Source organism: Leucoraja erinacea, chromosome 31 (assembly GCF_028641065.1).
Source record: "Leucoraja erinacea ecotype New England chromosome 31, Leri_hhj_1, whole genome shotgun sequence".
Taxonomy (NCBI): Eukaryota; Metazoa; Chordata; class Chondrichthyes; order Rajiformes; family Rajidae; genus Leucoraja; species Leucoraja erinaceus.
Genome location: NC_073407.1, coordinates 4215920 through 4235507, shown reverse-complemented (window position 1 = coordinate 4235507; position 19588 = coordinate 4215920). Strand labels below are relative to the sequence as shown.

Here is a 19588-nt window from a genome sequence, read left to right as displayed (position 1 = left end):
TTGATTAGTACGGGTCAGAGGTTATAGGGAAAAGGCAGGAGAATGGGGTTAGGAGGGAGAGATAGATCAGCCATGATTGAATGGCGGAGTAGACTTGATGGGCTGAATGGCCTCATTCTACTCCTATCACTTATGACAACTAAACAACCATGTCAATCTTCATCTGCATGTCCTGGAACAACTTAATATCCATCAATGAACCAGGGTCAGTGAAATGCAGTGACACAGCTGGTAGAGTTGCTGCCTTTACAGCGCCGGAGACCCGGGTTCGATCCTGACTACGGGTGCTGTCTGTGTGGAGTTTGGACGTTCTCCCCGTGACCTGCGGGGGTGTTCCGGTTTCCTCCCACATCCTGGATTGGAAAAGCAGGTCCCTCTGTGCCACCAGCAGCTTATGCTGAAGTGGACGGACATGGACAGGATAATGAGGATGGTACCAAGAAAGGTGGAGGGGCAGGTAGTGTATGGAAGAAAGGACGGGAGATCATGTTGCAGTTGTATAAGACATTGGTGAGGCCGCATTTAGAGCGTTATGTTCAGTTCTGGGCACCATGTTATAGGAAGGATGCCGTCAAGCTGGAACGGGTGCAGAGAAGATATACGAGGATTAGTTTTAGTTTAGAGATACACCGTGGAAACAGGCCCTTCGGCCCACCGAGTCTGTACCGACCAGCGATCCCCGCACACTATCACTATCCTACACACTAAGGACAATTTACAATTTTTACCGAAGCCAATTATCCTACAAACTTGCAAGTCTTTTGAATGTGGAAGGAAGCCGGAGATCCCGGAGAAAACCCACGCAGTCACGGGGGGAACGTACAAACTCCGTACAGACAGTCAGGATGGAACCTGGGTCTCTGGCACTTGAAGGCAGCAACTCTACCGCTGTGCCACCGTGCCACTCTGCATTTGAGTTTGACTTGCTTGTATTATCTGATTTGATTGGATTACATGCAAAATCACTTTACTTTACCTCGTGACAATAATAAACCTAAATCTAAAAGAATGTCATAAGTTCATGCGATAGGAGCAGGATTAGGCCATTCGGCCCATCAAGTCTACTCCGCCATTCAATCATAGCTGATCTATCTTTCCCTCTCAACTCCATACTCCTGCCTTCTTGGGTGTTTATGCATGCTATTTTCGTGATATTTATTTTAGTTGTTTATCTTTTAATATTTTATCTTGTATGTATCGTTAAGCTTTTAGAAATGTTTGAATGGTGCACTGACTGGCTGACATTTTTAAATTTTGTTGCACATGGTTCATGTTACAATGACAATAAAGAAACTATTCTTCTATTCTTCTCCCTGTAACCCCTGACACCCACACTAATCAAGAATCTATCTATCTCTGCTTTAAAAATATCCATTGACTTGGCCTCCAATGAATTCCACAGATTCACCACCCTCTGACTAAAGACATTCCTCCTCATCTCCTTCCTAAAGGTACGTCCTTTTATTCTGAGGCTGTGACCACTGGTCCTAGACTCTCCCACTGGTGGAAACATCCTCTCCACGTCCACTCCACTACCCAGGCCTACGGGACCCACACAAACATACAACGATCCAACATTATCCCAGATAATAAATACATATTTATTTAAGCATCATTTTCACAAAGACAGTTTCCTGAAGCCCACCTCAGGAGGAAATACATCAAGAGAAGACAGAAAATGCTTGTCGTGTTTTTTTTTCCCCAATTTTCCATTCACTTTAACAAAAATATTCACTTATCAGGTAAACTGAACTTTTTATTTTAATTTGTAAAGAAAAAGACATCTTAAATCCCTTAATATTCTTTCCTACTGGTTAACAGAATTATAGTCTACTTTCACCGCAGTGCCCACACGGCACTGAAAATAGATATATTTTGTAGGTATGAATTCAGTACTTGTCGAGGCAACATTTGAAACACAATACATTTACATTTGTTACTTGGCATAAAACCAATGGCATTACAATATTTTAAGACAGTTGGTGTGTTTTTTTTCCCCATCACAGAGTTCCAGCAACAGTGTTGACAGTACATATTCATTGAGTACAAAAAAAAACCCACTGCTAAGAGGTGCAGGGTAAGAGGTGAAAACCAAACAATCAGGCCAACTTAACAAAATGTACAAATCCTAGCCCACAAACTTCTTCCATTCAACAAGATAAACAATGTGGTAATAAATAAGGAGCAAATCACCTGCAAAAATATCCCAAAACGTCTTGTGGAGATGTGGTTTGAGTATGTGGAGTCGACGTGAACCGTGGAGGGCGGAGGTTGTTGGTGTTCTGGAAGGCCAAGGGCTATGTTGGGTTTGAGTAGACATGCACTGTACAGTCCGGGCAAGGGTGCAATGGATACAGACCCATTGGTCGGGGGAGTTGGGGTGGGAAGAAAGGGACCTTTTCTTCAGAACACAGAGGGAGCCATCAAAAGTCCGCCAGCTGGATGTCACTTCAGGTCCAGGATCTCGTCGTCAAACGATGGGTTGTGATGAAACAGACCGGTGGGTATCGGGCTCTCCATCTTGGCTGCTGTTGTGTCGGGGTCGGAGCTGGTGGATAGATGATGCTCGGGTTCCGGCTCCGTATCCATGATCTCCGTAAGGATCCTGCAACAAAATTACACACAACATGATGGAGTGACTCAGCGGGACAGGCAGCATCTCTGGAGAGGAGGAATCACGTTTGGTATGTGATCCGGGCTTTGTCATTGGGCAACGAAGCGGGGAGGATGGTTTAGGAATCTTACTCAGCTTTTTCCCGTAGTCGTTCGTATCAAGTTTCTTCACATTCGATGTTATATTTCACAAGTTATTGATACTTAAAGGTTTAAAAAAGCCAACTTTGAAAATAATAACTGGCTCTGCAGTGAGGGGTTTCCAGCAGTTGGTTTAGTGATACAGCGGGGAAAAAGGCCCTTCGCCCACCGAGTCCGCACCGACTAGCAATCCCCGCACACTAGAACTATCACATATATATATATATATATATAGATATATAAATATATATAGATTTATATATAGATATATATATATATATATATATAGATATATATATATATATAATTTCTCAAATTATTCTCATTACTGATTAAAAGTTTTAAAAAAATCAAAAGACTTTGAATTTAAAACGACCAGCTTCAACTGATGACGTCACAATGGTTCGGCCAGCAGTGATCAGCTTCACTTGCGTTCGGGACCGGCTTGAGTTTGAGGACCACCCTCCCGTGGGGGCTACGGGTAGGGAACGGGTGAGTTGGGGGAACCGACCCAATGGATCTGCACTTGGTCTAGTATTATACTAAAAGTCTTGCCTTGTTTGGACGTCTGCCTGCCTGTCTGTCTGCTGCGTGCGTGCGTGCGTGCGTGCGAGCGATCTCAAGGATGTATGCCAAAACGGTACACAATGGTGCGAAATGTTTGCAGAATCTTACTCAGCTTTTTCCCGTAGTCGTTCGTATCAAGTTTCTTCACATTCGATGTTATATTTCACAAGTTATTGATACTTAAAGGTTTTAAAGAGCCAACTTTGAAAATAATAACTGGCTCTGCAGTGAGGGGTTTCTAGCAGTTTCCAGTGATGATGTTCCAATGGCATCTCACACAGTTAAAACAAATTGTAAATTGTCCCTAGTGTGTAGGATGGGGTGGGAGATTGCAACCTTTCCCTGGTCCATCTTGTTTCGACTAATGCTATCAACCTGGCGTGCACATACAAAAGATCAAATAGAACAAGTTGACCTACAACTTTAGGCTGTGCACACTATACGCAAGAAGAAGAAGTGTGAAGGATAGTGTTAGTGTACGGCGTGATCGCTGGTCGGCATGTGCACGGTGGGTCGAAGGGCCTGTTTCAGCGCTGTATCTCTAATGTCTAAAGACACGCGTCCAGTTGATGCTGGATTACCTGTCACTGCTGGTCGATCTCACGGCACCTTTCCTCTGCTGCTCTTCTGTTCCTTTCCGGGACCATTTCTTCTGTTTCGGACCACCATCAGATTTGGTGGCGGCGGAGTCTGCCGTCAGCCCTACAGTGGCAAGACGGACAATGTTGAGGTGTGAGCGGCAGCTTTGGGCTCAGCACAAACACTGAAGCAGCCAACACTGTGAAGATGGAGGCGTCAGGAGCAGAGGCAGACTCACACACTAGCCCAGCCCCCGTCTAGCAACTAATAACATCGCCAACTCCATCTCCCTGTCAAATCCCCACATTCACCATCATCGGCGGTAAATGACTGCCCTTTGGGAGGCCTGTGCGTGACTTTGTTTAACGTGGGGGGGACTGGTGCACAGACAGCCACCACACGGTCCTTGACAGATCTGGGTCAGGATCCAGTGGCATGGAGTCCAAGACGACCGTAGACCCTTTTCTGCTGCAGCCTTCATCCGCCTTCCCAGCCGTTGTGACGCTTCACTAAGGTCAGCCATCATCCTCCGCCTGTTCCATCATTGAGGTTTTGGTTGGATTGCTCTTTGTCAGAGACCTCCCCCTTGACCTTACCGCCATGGGTGGCCCTACCAGGAGCATAGCTCCAGACGGCATCGCTCTCAGGATGTCAGGTCCACACAAGCTTCTCCACCACGACAAGGTGATGAAATCCCTACATTACACACAGGGATTCCACAGTCCCGCACAATCCCACAAAGTCAAATAAAAACATGTGGGTTAACAGTGTGTCAACAGGCCCTTCAGCCCAACTCGCCCCTGCCGATCGAGATGCTCCTTCTAAGCTAGCTCCCATTTAATAATAATAATAATAATAATAATAATCTTATTTATATAGCACATTTTTTTAGTCAACTTGCATTGACCCCAAAGTGCTTCACATAATTACATTACATTTACACACAGGCAAAGGTGGGTGAAGTGTCTTGCCCCAAGGACACAACGACAGTATGCACTCCAAGCGGGATTCGAACCGGCTACTTTCCCGGTCGCCAGTCGAACACTTAGCCCATTGCACCATCTGTCGTCCCTGCCCACATTTGCCCACATTTGACCCATATCCCTCTCAACATTTGCTCTCTAACGAGGAGTTCTTACCCAGCAACTCTTTGCGTGTTCTGCATGCAATCTCCTTGATCTCCATGCGTGAGAGTGAGAGCGAGTGGGCGACTGGCATCGGTGCAATGATGCTTGACGTGGGAGTGGTGACGACCCTGGGCACCAGAGGTGACTTCAGCGGCCTCTCGATGCTCCTTCCAACCAGGTTGCTGAGAGGAATCTTGTAGATGTGTTTCCACTGAATTTCCCCTTAAAATATAATACAAAGACACATCGTCAGTCATAAATTCATAGCGTTGTATAGCACGGAAACAGGCTCTTCGGCCCAACTTGCCCATGCTGACCGATATAGGTGAGCAGAATGAGGCCATTCAGTCCATCAAGTCTACTCCGCCATTCAATCACGGCTGATCTATGCCTCCCTCCTAACCCCATTCTCCTGCCCTCTCCTCTGTAAGTGATTTCACCCACCTGCCAGGGCTTGAGAGGATGCTGCCAGGACTCGAGGGCCTGAGCTACAGGTAGAGGCTGGCTGGGCAGGCTAGACTGTATTCCTATGAGCGCAGCAGACTGATGGGCGATCTTATAGAAGTGTGTGAAATCATGAGGGGGGTAGATAGGGTGAATGCACAGTCTCTTACCCAGAGTCGGGGAATCAAGAACCAGAGGACAAAGGATTAAGGTGAGGGGGGGGTGAAGATTTAATAGGAACTTGAGGGGTAACCTTTTCACTCAGAGGGTTGTGGGTGTATGGAACGAGCTGCCAGAGGAGGTGGTTGAGGCATGTACTCTAACGACATTTAAAAAGACATTGGGACAGGTACATTGATAGGAAAGGTTCCGAGGGATATGGGCTAAGTGTGCGGGAATAGACGAGCCATCTTGGTCGGAGTGGACAAGTTGGGCTGAAGGGCAACTATGACACTTCTCTCCTCACCTGTATCCACCCATCACTCACCAGGCTTTGACCTGACCCCAACTCTCTCCTAGCTTTCTCTGCTAGCTTTCTCCCCCCCCCCCCCAACCCCCCTACGACAATCAGCCTGAAGAAGGGTCCCGACCCGAAACCTCACGATTCTATGTTCTCCAGGGAGGCTGCCTGACTCACGGAGTTACTCCAGCGTTTTGCGTTTTCCCTTCAAACCTTCCCTGCCCGAGAATGTGCTAACTTGGATAAGACAATGAATGGTATCGTGAAGATGTTTTTGAGGTGGCCTCCATGTTCAAAAAGACCTTGAAGTGATTTACAAACCTCAAACTCAATTTATAAAAAATGTTATAGCGTCAAGGAGGGGAACAGCACAGAAACAGGGCCCTCGGCACATCCAGCCCATGTACGTCAGCAAGCACCCATTTACACTCATTATACATGAAACATGTTTCATTAGTTTAGTTTAGAGATACAGCATGGTCGGCGTGGACTTGGTGGGCCGAAGCCTGATTCAGGTGACGACCATCGACCACCGGTTCACACTAGTTTCAAGGTCATTTTATTGTCACGGTGAAATTTGAGTTACCGTACAGCCATACGAAATGAAAAGTTACAAGACACACAGCTATATAAAAGTTGGCATAAACATCCACCACAGTGGATTCCCCAGGTTCCTCACTGTGATGGAAGGCAATAAGGTTCTATCTTCTTCCTCTTGTTCTCCCGCGGTCGGGGCAGTCAAACCATCCGCTGTCGGGACGATCAAAGCCCCCCGCAGCCGACGGTCGAAGCCCCCACTTTCTCATCCACTCCCTACACACTGGGGGCAATTTACAGAGGGCCAATTAACCTACAAACCCGCACGCCATTGGGATGTGGGAGGAAACCGGAGCACCCGGAGGAAACCCACGCAGTCACAGGGAGAACGTGCAAACTCCACACAGATGGTATCCAGCCAGGATGTAATCCTGGTCGCTGTAGCTCTGAGGCAGCAGCTGCACAAACCACCCCAATCTTTGTTGAAGTGAAACGTAAATGATACACATGTTCACAAGTTATAGGAGTAGAATTAGGCCATTCGGCCCATCGAGTCTACTCCACCATTCAATCAAGGCTGACCTCTGCCTCCTAATCCCATTTTCCTGCCTTCTCCCCAGAACCCTTGGACCCGTTCTAATGAAGAATTTGTCCGCCTTGAAAATATCCACTGACTTGGCCTCCGCAGCCCTCTGTGGCAATGAGTTCCACAGATTAACTACCCTCTGACTAAAGAAGTTCCTCCTCACCTCCTTTCTAAAAGGGCGCCCTTTAATTCTGAGGCTATGACCTCTGGTCCTAGACTCTCCCACCAGTGGAAACATCCTCTCCACATCCACTCTATCGATGCCTTTCATTATTCTGTAAGTTTCAATAAGGTTCCCCTCAACCTTCTAAACTCCAGCGAGTACAGGCCCAGTGCTGTCAAACGCTCATCATATGTTAACCCACTCATTCCTGGAATCATTCTTGTACCCTCTCCAGAGTCAGCACATCCTTCCTCAGATGTGGGGCCCAAACATGGCTGGAATAAGTCCGAGATGCATCCCCAGCCAGGTTACTCCCTGCATGCAGGTCCCAAAAGTGGATCTACAATTACTTATTACAGTCGCTTCACTCTTTCAAACCTGGACGGCTCGGTGGTAATCATGCATAGTTTTTCCACTCGAAGATTGACACAAAATGCTGGAGTAACTGAGCGGGGCAGGCAACATCTTTGGAGAGACGGAATGAGTGACGTTTCGGGTCAAGACCCTTCTTCAGACTGAGCTCTCCAGAGATACTGCCTCTCCCGCTCAGCTACTCCAGCATTTTGTGTCTATCTTCGATTTAAACCAGCATCTGCAGTCCTTTCCTGCACAGAGTATTTCCACTGACTGGTTATCAAGCAACATGAAGCTTTTTCGCTGTACCTCGATACACTTGATAATGTTACAGTGGTGCAGCGGTAGAGTTGTTGCCTTACAGCGAATGCAGCGCTGGAGACCCGAGTTCAATCCCGGCTACGGGTGCTGTCTGTACAGAGTTTGTACGTTCTCCCCGTGACCTGCGTGGGCTTTCTCCGAGATCATCAATTTCCTCCCACACTCCAAAAACGTACAGGTTTGTAGGTAAATTGGCTTGGTAAATGTAAAAAAAATTGTCCCTTGTGGGTGTAGGATAGTGTTAATGTGTGGGGATCGCTGGTCGGCGCGGACTCGGTGGGCCGAAGGGCCTGTTTCCGCCCTGTATCTCTAAACTAAAAACTAAACTAAACAAGTTGGAGGGTCTGAGAGATAACTGGTCAGCTGTGATCCTCGATGAATTACGCCAGCATTTTGTGCCTATCTACATGTCCCTAGGTGGAGTATGTAACTGCTGCAAACACTGTTTAGGGCTTTTGAGTACTTAGCCGAGGTACAGTGAAAAGCTTTTGTTGCGTGCTAACCAGTCAGCAGAAAGACAATGCATGATTACAATCGAGCCCTCCACAGTGTACAGATACACGATAAAGGGAATGGTCTCCAATGAGGGAGATATTAGCTCAGGGTTGCTCTTGTGAGCCTTACTTGTGAGGTACTGAATTCAGCAATGTCATCTCCACTTCCCGAGTAGGGGAATCGAGGACCAGAGGACATCGGTTGATGGTGAGGGGGGAAAGATTTAATGGCAACCTGAGGGGTAACTTCTTCACGCAAAGGGTGGTGTGTGTATGGAACGATGTGCCGGAGGTGGCCATCCCGGGAATTAACCCAGTGAACCTACTCCCTCAATAGCAAGAATGTCCTTCCTCAAATTAGGAGACCAAAAAAACTGCACACAATACTCCAGGTGCGGTCTCACCAGGGCCCTGTACAACTGCAGTGGGACCTCCTTGCTCCTAAACTCAAATCCTCTCTCAATGAAGGCCAACATGCCATTAGCTTTCTTCACTGCCTGCTGAACCTGCATGCTTACTTTCAGTGGGACCTCCCATTGACACCCAACATCAAACACAGAAATGTCCAGAAACTATTTCCCCATTTCATAAAACATAGAACAGTACAGCACAGGAAGAGGCCCTTCAGCCCACAATGTTTGTGTTGAACATGATGCCAAGTTAAACTGATCTCATTTGCCTGTACATGATCCCTCATAGACTCTATTCCCTGCACATCCATGTACCTCTTTAAAAGCCCCTTAACCACCACTGTCATCCAGTATCTGCCTCCACCATCTAGGCCACTTGGTGTGTAAAGAACTTTAAAAACTCTCTAAAACTCTGCTCCTGGAAAAATAACCTTTTATTTGTGGGCAGGAAGGAACTGCAGACGCAGGTTTAAATCGAAGATAGACACAAAATGCTGGAGTAACTCAGCGGGACAGGCAGCATCTCTGGAGGGAAGGAATGGGTGACGGTTCGGATCGAGACCCTTCTTCAGTCATGATGTCGGGGGAGTGGACGGTACAGATGTAAGGAAGTGTATAGATAAGGACGTGTAGGGTGTGAAACAGGACAAAAGGAATGGAGATGAAGGAAAATGTAGAACAGATCATTGTTAGATGGGAAAAGGAAACAACAAAGCAAACAGAGATAAAATGTAATCGAGGATGGACAGTCTTACTGTGATTCACAGTCTGAAGAAGGGCCTTGACCCGAAACGTCATCCATTCCTTCTCTCCAGAGATGCTGCCTGTCCCGCTGAGTTACTCCAGCATTTTGTGTCTATCTTTTATTTGTGGGCTTCAATTTCCCATGTGGTGCCTGATTGGAGATGAGAGACTGGCGTTGGCAGATGCAAGACGTTTTGGATAATCCCAATTGTGCGGCTTGCTAACCCTGGGCCAGCTATAAAGTGGTTGAGGAGCAAAGGGTCCTTCTGCTGTAACCACCACTGGCCTGAAAATTCTCGCCCCCTTATAACCAGAGGTTCATGATGACTGATGCCCATCTTTGGCACAGCGAGTGGAGTTGCTTTCTCGGCACCAGAGACACTGAAGGATGGCACGGAGGCACATCGGTAGAGTTGCTGCCTTACAGCACCCGAAACCCAGGTTTGATCCTGACTACGGGTGCAGTCTGTACGGAGTTTGTACCTTCTGCCCGTGACCACGTGGGTTTTCTCCAGTTTCCTCCCACATTCCAAAGACGTACAGGCTTGGAGGTTAATGGCCCCGGTAAAGATTGTAAATTGTCCCTAGTGTGTAGGATAGTGCTAGAGCACAGGGATTGCTGGTTAGTGCGGACTCGGTGGGCCGAAGGGTCTGTTTCCGCATTGTATCGCTAAATTAAACTAATAATGTCCAGGCTATTCAAGTGTTCATCTTCAATGCTGTCACAGTCTCTGACTCTGTCATCTGCTCTGCAGTACATTACAAGTTCCTATCATTCTCTATGTTGGAGTGTGAATTGGCAACATTTTGATTTGAATGTTTCCAGCCTTATCTTTGAAGCACAAAGCTGCAGAGGCTGGAAACATGAAAAGAAAAATCAGTAATGGCTGGAAAATCTCCGATAGGGCTGGCACGGTGGCGCAGCGGTAGAGTTGCTGCCTCACAGCGCCAGAGACGCAGGTTCGATCCTGACTACGGGTGCTGTCGGTACGGGGTTTGTACGTTCTCCCCGTGACGGCGTGGTGCTCCGGTTTCCTCTCACACTCAAGTGGCCCGTTCCTGCGCTGTTTCTCTAAAATGTAAACGTCTAAAGTCTGATGACGAGGGCAGAAGCAAGATTGAGGAAGGGCACCTCTATCATCTGGGGGATATCCTATCAGCAGCACTCAGCATCAAATTGTACCAGACTTGCCATTTGTGCCTGCCATCCTTGTTTCCTTTCTCTCTCATTTGTACGTTCAGGTTAGCTTAGGACGGAACTACAGATGCTGGTTTAAACCGAAGATAGACACACAAAATGCTGGAGTAACTCAGCGGGACAGGAAGCATCTCTGGAGAGAAGGTATGGGTGACGTTTCAGGTCGAGACCCTTCAGACTGAAGAAGGGTCTCGACCCGAAACGTCACCCATTCCTTTGCTCCAGAGTTGCTGCCTGGCCCCGCTGAGTTACTCCAGCATTTTGTGCCTATTTCAGGTTAGTTTAGTTTAGTTTAGTTTAGAGATAGAGCATGGTAACAGGCCCTTCGGCCCACCAAGTCCATGTCAACCATCAATCACCACCTTCTCCCACCTCCTCATCCATTCCCCGCACACTGGGGGCAATTTACAGAGGGCCGACTAACCGACAAACCTACACAGCATTGGGATGTGCGAGGAAACCGGGGCATCTGGAGGAAACCCACGTGGTCACGGGGAGATCGTGGAAACTCCACACAGACAGCAGCCGAGGTCAGGATTGAACCGAGTTCTCTGGAGCTGTGAGGCAGCAGCTCTACCAGCTGCGCCACCTGCTCAGTGCATTGAAGATCATCCTGAATATATTGAATGGAGGTGGGGGTGGCATAAGGGTGTAGAGGTGGTTTCCCTGAATGATGCCTGGATTAGGGGGGATGTTAGCTACATATCCTCACTTAGGGCCTCAGCGCAGGGGTTCATTTTATTTCAGATTTACAGCATCTGCAGTTTTGTTTCAGATTTTGAACAATGTTCATGGTCGCCATTATCTAAATCATCACCTAATCTCCACATGTAGCTATTTTTGAATCTACGCTTCTCGGCTGGCCACAGTGGTCTCCATGGCAACCGCACAGACCACTAACCTAATCACGGTGCCATCTCTCCCAAGTCCCCGGAGACAGTAATGACAAAAATAAATTCACAAGGATGCAAAAACAAGCCTGGCTTTGTCCGCCCCTTTCACTTTCCTGAGTGCATCTCGTGGCCTCAGTCCCACAAACCAAAAACACTCAGAAGGTCATAAGTGATAGGAACTGAGTTAGGCCATTCGGCCCATCAAGTCTACACCGCCATTCAATAATGGCTGATCTATCTCTCCCTCCTAACCCCATTCTCCTGCTTTCTCCACTACATCCACCTACATCCGTTGCAATGGGCTCACAAATCAATCCTTATATCTGTACGCTCCTCATCTCCTTATTCCACTACCTTGTGTCTTTTCATCTCTGCCTTTGTCCAACCATCTTTCACTCAATACCTCACCTGTATCCCAAAGTCTCCTGTACACACAAGGAACTGCAGATGCTGGTTTGAAAAAAAAGAGACAAAGTGCTGGAGTAACTCATCGGGTCAGCGGAGTTAGCAAAGCCGGAACGGGGTACTGATGTTGGATGATCAGCCATGATCATATTGAATGATGATGCTGGCTCGAAGGGCCGAATGGCCTACTCCTGCACCTATTTTCCATGTTTCTATGTCAGGCAGCATCTGTGGAGAAGATGGATAGCCAACCTTTCAGATTGGGAAGAAGAGTCCCGATCGAAACCTCACCTGTCCATGTTCTCCAGAGATGCTGCCAGGCCCGCCGAGTTCTTCCAGCATTCTGTGGCTTTTTTTGGTGAAGTAGCATCTGCAGTTCTTTGTGTCTGAATACAGATTTTTTTTTTGAAAGACTGAAAGATACAGCATGGAAGCAGGCCCTTCGGCCCAGCGAGTCCACGCCGACCATCGATCACCCATTCACACTAGTTCTATGTTATCCCACCTTATCATCGACTCCCTACACACTTGGGGCAATTTATGATTACAGAGGGTCAATGAACCTCCACACCCGCACATCTTTGAGATGTGGGAGGAAACCGGAGCACCCGGAGGAAACACACGAGGTCACAGGGAGAAAGTGCAAACTCCACACAGACAGCACCCGGGGTCAGGTTCGAAACTGGGTATCTGGGGCTGTAAGGCCGCAACTCTACTGCTGCGCCACCGTGCCGCCACAAACTGTGGACCAAATGGTGGCAAAAGGGGATTAATATAGATGGGTTCTTGATAGGCAGATATGATGGCCAGAAGGGCCTGTTTCCACGGTGCATAACCCTATGACTTTTTGCCGTTTATGTTTAGAGATACTGCCCAGAAACAGGCCCTTCGGCCCACCGAGTCTGCACCAACCAGCGATCCCCGCACACTGACACTATCCTATACACACTAGGGACAATTTATATTTAGACAAAGCCAATTAACTTACAAACCTATACGCCTTTGGAGTGTGGGAGGGAAATGAAGATCTTGGAGGAAACCCACGCAGGTCACGGGGGGAGAAGGTACAAACTCCATTCACACAGCACCTGTAGTCGGGATCGAACCTGGGTCTCCGGTGCTGCAAGCGCTGTAAGGCAGCAACTCTACTGCTGTGCCACTGCGTCACCCTATGCTGTGTAACAAGGTTAAGACTAGAGGCCAGGTGCTTAAGGTGAGGGGGGAAATATTTAATAAGAACCTGAGGGGTAACCTTTTTACATAAAGGATGGCGAGTGTCTGGAACGAGCTGAGGCTGGGAATATTGAAACATTTAAGAAACATTTGGACGGGGATAGGTTTAGAGGGATATGGGTGGATAGGTTTAGAGTGATGTAGGTTTAGAGGACTGGTGTGGATGGGGCATGTTGGTTGATGTGGGCACATTGGGCCGAAGGGCCTGTTTCCACGCTGTATGACTCTATGAGGGACAAATATAGTGGTGGCTATATGGAATGAACTCCCAGTCAGCTGGAGAGACAGGTACAATTACAATGTTTAAAAGGCATTTCAGTGTGTAAATGGATAGGAAAGATTCAGAGGGGCAAATGTAGGTAAATGTGTCTACTCAGGAAGACACCTGGGTTAACATTGGCGAGTCGGGCTGAAGGGCCTGTATTCGTGCTGTATTACCCAAAGTAACATTTATGCAAAATTTAATCATTAAAACCCCTCTAAAAACTCATTGCTTCCGTTCCCTATCAGAATGCCAATCCTGCAGGCACCATTGAACATCAGAATAATTCCTAAATGCATCTAATTTACTTTTCGGGAGCTGTGCCAGGAAGCTGACAGGCCAAAAGGGGCAGGCGACGTGAGTGGTTTCATCATCGGATGTCAAACTATTTAATAAAAGATCTGAAAACTCAGCAGTTCTTATCCTAATGACTATTACAAAACTGCCCCACTCATGTCAAGGCCAGCAAGCCTTTATTAGGTTACGCTGCAGTAAGTAATAACTGTTAGTATAAAGATCTCAAGAACAAAATGTCTCCTCGTTTATTAATTAGTTCTCGGCACATATTCCTTTCAAAAAGGCGCACAAACTTTAATGTCAACTCTGCAAAACATTTAAGATGGCATTTGGGTTCCTGGCATCTCTCTCTCTGACCTAGCCAGTATTTACCTCTCAATCAACATCAATGGTCTTAGTCATAAATCATCAAACAGGCCCTTTGGCCACTACACTAGTCCCACCTGCCTGTGCTTGGCCCATATCCCACTAAACACCATATCCAAGAGGGATTTTTTATTATGGAGATACAGCACAAAAATCAGGCCCTTCGGCCCACTGAGTCCACGCTGACCAGCAATCACCCCGTCCACTAGCAACTCTCCTGCACACTTGGGGCAATTTACAATATTGTTTTATCTCGCTAAAGCCAATTAACCTACAAACCTGCACGTCTTCGGAGTGTGGGAGGAAACCGGGGCACCTGGAGAAACCCCATGTGGTCACAGGGAGAACGTACAAACTCCATACAGACAGCACCCGAAGTCAGGGTCCAACTCTGGCGCTGTGAGGCAGCAACTCTACCGCTGTGCCACTTTCTCCAGGGTGCTCCGGTTTCCTCGCTTGCTCTAAAGATGTGCAGGTTTGTAGGTTAATTGGCTTCTGTAAATTATCCCCAGTGTGTAGGATAGAACTGACCGCTGGTCGGTGTGCACTCGATGGGCTGAAGGGCCTGTTTCCACGCTGTATCTCTAAACTAAAACCATAAAAACTAAAGCAATGTTGATAAACATAGAGCAGGGCTCCTAATTCTGGAGTCGTAGCTGTGGAGACAATGTTGCTGCTACTGTGGAGAAGTCTACAGGTACGGCCACGTGTAGGATAATAATGGCCATCCTCCACATAAACATGAGGCCAATTTGCACCATCGCCTTGTACCACCAGCTGGTTTATAATAGCAGCTCATTTAGCTGGAGCTGGAGATAGAATCGCAGAGTCCTACAGCATAGAAACAGGCCCTTTGGCCCAACTCATGCAGGCTGACCAAGGTACCACATGTATACTAGTCCCATTTGCCTGCATTTGGCCCATATCCCTCTAAACCCTTCCTATCCAAGTACCATGTACATGTCCTTGAAATATTGTTTTTGTACCTGCCTCCTCTGGTACTTTGTTCCAACCACCCACTACCATCTGCGCTAAAACGCTGCCCTTCAGGTCCCTAGTATATCTCCCCCGCTCACCCCTCACCTTAAACCTAAGAAACTCAGGTTATTGATTACCCTACCCTGGGTAAAAGTGTGCATTCACCTTATCTATTCCCCTTGCGATCTTATACACCTCGAAAAGATTACCCCTCATCCTTCTGCGCACCAAGGATTATAGTCCCAGCCTGCCCAACCTCTCCCTGTAGATCAGGCCCTCAAGTCCCAGCAACATTCTCGTAAATCTTCTCTGCACGCTCTCCGGCTTGGCAACAGCCTTCCTACAACAGCGTGAGCAAAACTACTGGCCTGCTGAAGTACGGAAGTGGTTTGGCAATTCTGTTCTCTTGTTACGATGGATCAAAGAATGAGCAATATCTGTGAACACACCAAGTTCCAAATGGCTTTTAAATCCGTGCCAAAAGCACTTTTGAGTTCCTGCAGCGAATCGTCCGATCAGCTGAGAAGGTTATTGGCTGCAACCTTCCCTCCATTGACGAACTGTACACTGCAAGGGCCAGGAAGCGAGCGGGTAAGATCATCTCTGACCCCTCTCACCCTGGCCACAAACTCTTTGAATCACTTCCCTCTGGAAGGCGACTCCGGACTGTCAAAGCTGCCACAGCCAGACATAAAAACAGTTTTTTTTCCACGAGTAGTAGCTCTACTCAATAACCAAAAATCTGTAGCCTCCTTTTGCTCTGGTATTATATTTAATTCACATGTTTAATCAATAATGTTTTATTATTAATGTTTAATGTTTTATGTGTCATTCTTAACTGTCACTGTATGTCATATTGTCACTTGTGGGTGGAGCACCAAGGCAAATTCCTTGTATGTGAATATTTGGCCAATAAACGTATTCATTCATTCATTCATTCATTCACCGTACACTGATGATTGAAAGATACAGCATGGAAACAGGCCATTCGGCCCACCGAGACCATGCTGACTATTGTCCACCCGTTCATAGTAGATCGATGTCATCCCACCTTCTCACCCAACCACTACACACTAGGGACAATCTACAGAGGGACGATTAAATTACAAACCGGCACATCTTGGGGATATGGGATGAAACTAGAGCTCCCACCCAATCACAGGGAGAAAGTGCAAACTCCACACAGACAGCACCTGAGATTGGAATTGGAACCCAGATCTCTGGCGCCACCATGTGCCCAATGGTGAACATTGCAGCTCTGGCCAGGCCCTTCCGTTTGCCCGGCTAATCTGCAGCATGCAAGAGCTGGTTACTTTAATTTGCTTTAAAGATACAGTGCGAAAATAGGCCCTTTGGTCCACTTAGTCCGCGCCGACCAACGATCACCCTGTACATTAGCACCAAATAAACTAAATATATATCGTTGCCTGATCTGCTGTGTCCTTTCAACATACTCTATCTTCATTTAAAATTTCCAATATCTGCAATTGTATATAAAAAATTAATTACACCAGGGACATATCTCGTCAATTGAGCCTGGAACGATTGCTGAGCTTGATTGAGAGGGGACTGTTGTAATTAAAATGCAAAAAAAGTTAATTTGGTCATATAGCTTGCCCACTGGCCTCCACACTCAGTTTGTGTTCAGGGAGGGGGGGATGGGGGGACTACTGTACTTTCAGCCATCATTTTCTTTTTCTTCATATAAGGACACAAGTGCTGAAGTAACTTAGCAGGTCAGGCAGCATCTCTGGAGAGCAGAATTAGGCCATTCGTCCCATCAAGTCTACTCCGCCATTCAATCATGGCTGATCTATCTCTCCCCCTGACTAAAGAAATTCCTCCTTCCTAAAAAAACGTCCTTTAATACGAAGGCTATGACCTCTCCTACGAATGGAAACATCCTCTCCACACCCACTCTATCCAAGCCTTCTATGAGGCCCCCCCCCTCATTGAGTACAGGCCCAGTGCCGTCAAACGCTCATCAAACCTACTCATTCCTGGGATCATTCTTGTAAACCTCCTCTGGATCCTCTCCAGAGCCAGCACATCCTTCCTCAGATACGGTGCCCAAAATTGCTCACAATATTCCAAATTCGTCCTGACCAGCGCCTTGTAGAGCCTCAGCATTACATCCCTGTTTTTGTATACAAGCCTCGTGAAATAAATGCTAGCATTGAGTTTGCTTTCTTTGCTACCGATTCGACTTGCAGATTAACTTTTTGGGAATCCTGCACCAGCGCTCCCAAGTCCCTTTGCACCGCTGATTTCTGGATTCTCTCCCCATTTAGAAAATAGTCTACGCCTTTATTCCTACTGCCAAAATGCATGACTCCACACTTTGCGACCCTATATTCCATCTGCCACTTCTCTGCCCACTCACAACCTGTCCAAGTCCTTTTGTAGAGTTCCTGCTTTCTCTACACGACCTGTCCTTCAACCTATTTTCGTATCATTCGCAAACTTGGCCACAAAGCCTTCAATCCCCCTTGTCCAAATCATTAATATACAACGTGAAGAGCAGCGGCCCCAGCACCGACCCCTGCGGAACTCCGCTGGTCACTGGCAGCCGACCAGAAAAAGCCCCCTTTATTGCCACTCCATGCTTTCTGCCATCCAGCCAACCTGCTATCCATGCTAGTATCTGCCCTTTGATACCGTGGGCACTCATCGACCTTGGCAGCCTCCCGTGTGGAACCTTATCAAAGGCTTTCTGAAAATCTAAGTAAACAACATCTACTGACTCTCCTTTGTCTGTCCTGCTATTTACTTCTTCAAACAATTCCAGCAAATTTGTCAAGCCAGACCATCCCCTTCAGAAATCCATGCCGACTTCAGCCTATTTTATTCCATAACCGCTTCCTTTATAATTACCAACCATCGAAGTTAGACTAACGGGACTATAGTTCCCACTATTCTACTCTACTCCCTTCTTGTGCAGTGAGGTCATTTTGGCAATTTTACTTTAGTTGAGAGATACAGTGCTGAAACAGGCTCTTCGGCCCACCGAGTCAACACTGACCAGCGATCACCCCGTACACTAGCACTATCCTACACACACTAGGGACAAGTTACAATCTTTAACGAGGCCAATTAACCTACAAACCTGCACGTCTTTGGAGTGTGGGAGGAAACCGGAGCACCCGGAGAAAACACACGAGGTCACGGGGAGAACGTACAAACTCTGCGCAGACAGCATCCGTAGTCAGGATCGAACCCGGGTCTCTGCCGTTGTAAGGCAGCAACTCTGCCGCTGCGCCACCGTGCCGCCCCTTACCTGCGTCTAATTTATGAACTAATCCAGGGTTGCTGACACAAACTGTCAAAGTAAAGCCAACTTGAATCAAGTTACAAGTTCGGAAGATTAAATGAATGCTGTAAATCGTGTCTGAAGGGTCCCGGCCTGAAACGTCACCTATCCATATTCTCCATGGTTGTTGCCTGACCTGCCAAGTTACTCCAGCACTTTGTACCTGTTTTTGTACACTAGCATCTGCATTTCCTTGTACCTACACTATTTTTTTGCACTACCTGCGCAAAGAAAAAGCAACATCTGCAGTTCCTTGTTTCCACGCTGTAAATTGCCCCTAGTGTACAACTGTGTGGTAGAATGTTACCAATGATCCCAGTAATGAGTAGGTTAACCTATGATGAGCATTTGTCAGCACTGAGCCTGTACTCGCTGGAGTTTAGAAGAATGAGGGGGGGGACCTCATTGAAACGTACAGAATAATGAATGGCTTGGATAGAGTGGATGTGGAGAGGATGTTTCCACTAGTGGGAGAGTCTAGGACTAGAGGTCATAGCCTCAGAATTAGACAATGTCCTTTTAGGAAGGAGATGAGGAGAAATGTCTTTAGTCAGAGGGTGGTGAATCTGTGGAATTCTTTGCCACACAGAAGGCTGTAGAGGCCAAGTCAGTGGATATATTTAAGGCAGAGATAGATAGATTCTTGATTAGTACAATTATGGAGAGAAGGCTGGAGAATGGGGTTAGGAGGGAGAGATGAATCAGCCATGATTGAATGGTGGAGGAGAGTTGATGGGCCGAATGGCCTAATTCTATCACTTATGACCTTATGAATTTGGAGGTGTTGATCAGAATTTGGGGATATAAAGTTGTACAAATGGAAGATTAATGTAGTTTGATAGTCAGCAGGGGCTCAGTGGATGAAGCATCTGTTACTGTGTTGTATGACTCTTACTTTATAAATCATTTTATAACTAAAGAGTTGGTAAGAGATTTAGTTTAGCTTGGAGATACAGCACGGTAACATGCGGTTTGGCTCACCGAGTCCGCGCCGACCAGCGATCCCCGCACATTAACACTGTCCTACACACACTAGGGACAATTTACAATTTTACCGGAGCCATTAGCCTACAAACCTGTACGTCCGATACACCCGGAGAAAACCC

The 19588-nt window shown here is 47.0% G+C and overlaps 1 protein-coding gene across 2 annotated transcripts in view; it reads right to left on the bottom strand.

Moving 5' to 3' along the window:
• Window positions 1-1562: 1562 nt before the first annotated feature.
• The window catches only part of LOC129711834 (GTPase-activating Rap/Ran-GAP domain-like protein 3), an 82638-nt gene continuing 64612 nt past the window's right edge, over window positions 1563-19588 (bottom strand). For both annotated transcript variants that reach the window (XM_055659788.1, XM_055659789.1), the window contains 3 exons: window positions 5040-5249; window positions 3903-4023; window positions 1563-2605 (listed from right to left, as the gene is read on the bottom strand). In XM_055659788.1, coding sequence (XP_055515763.1) covers window positions 2446-2605; window positions 3903-4023; window positions 5040-5249 — 491 coding nt within the window. In that variant the 3' untranslated portion in view covers window positions 1563-2445. The remainder of the gene's footprint in view (window positions 2606-3902; window positions 4024-5039; window positions 5250-19588) is intronic.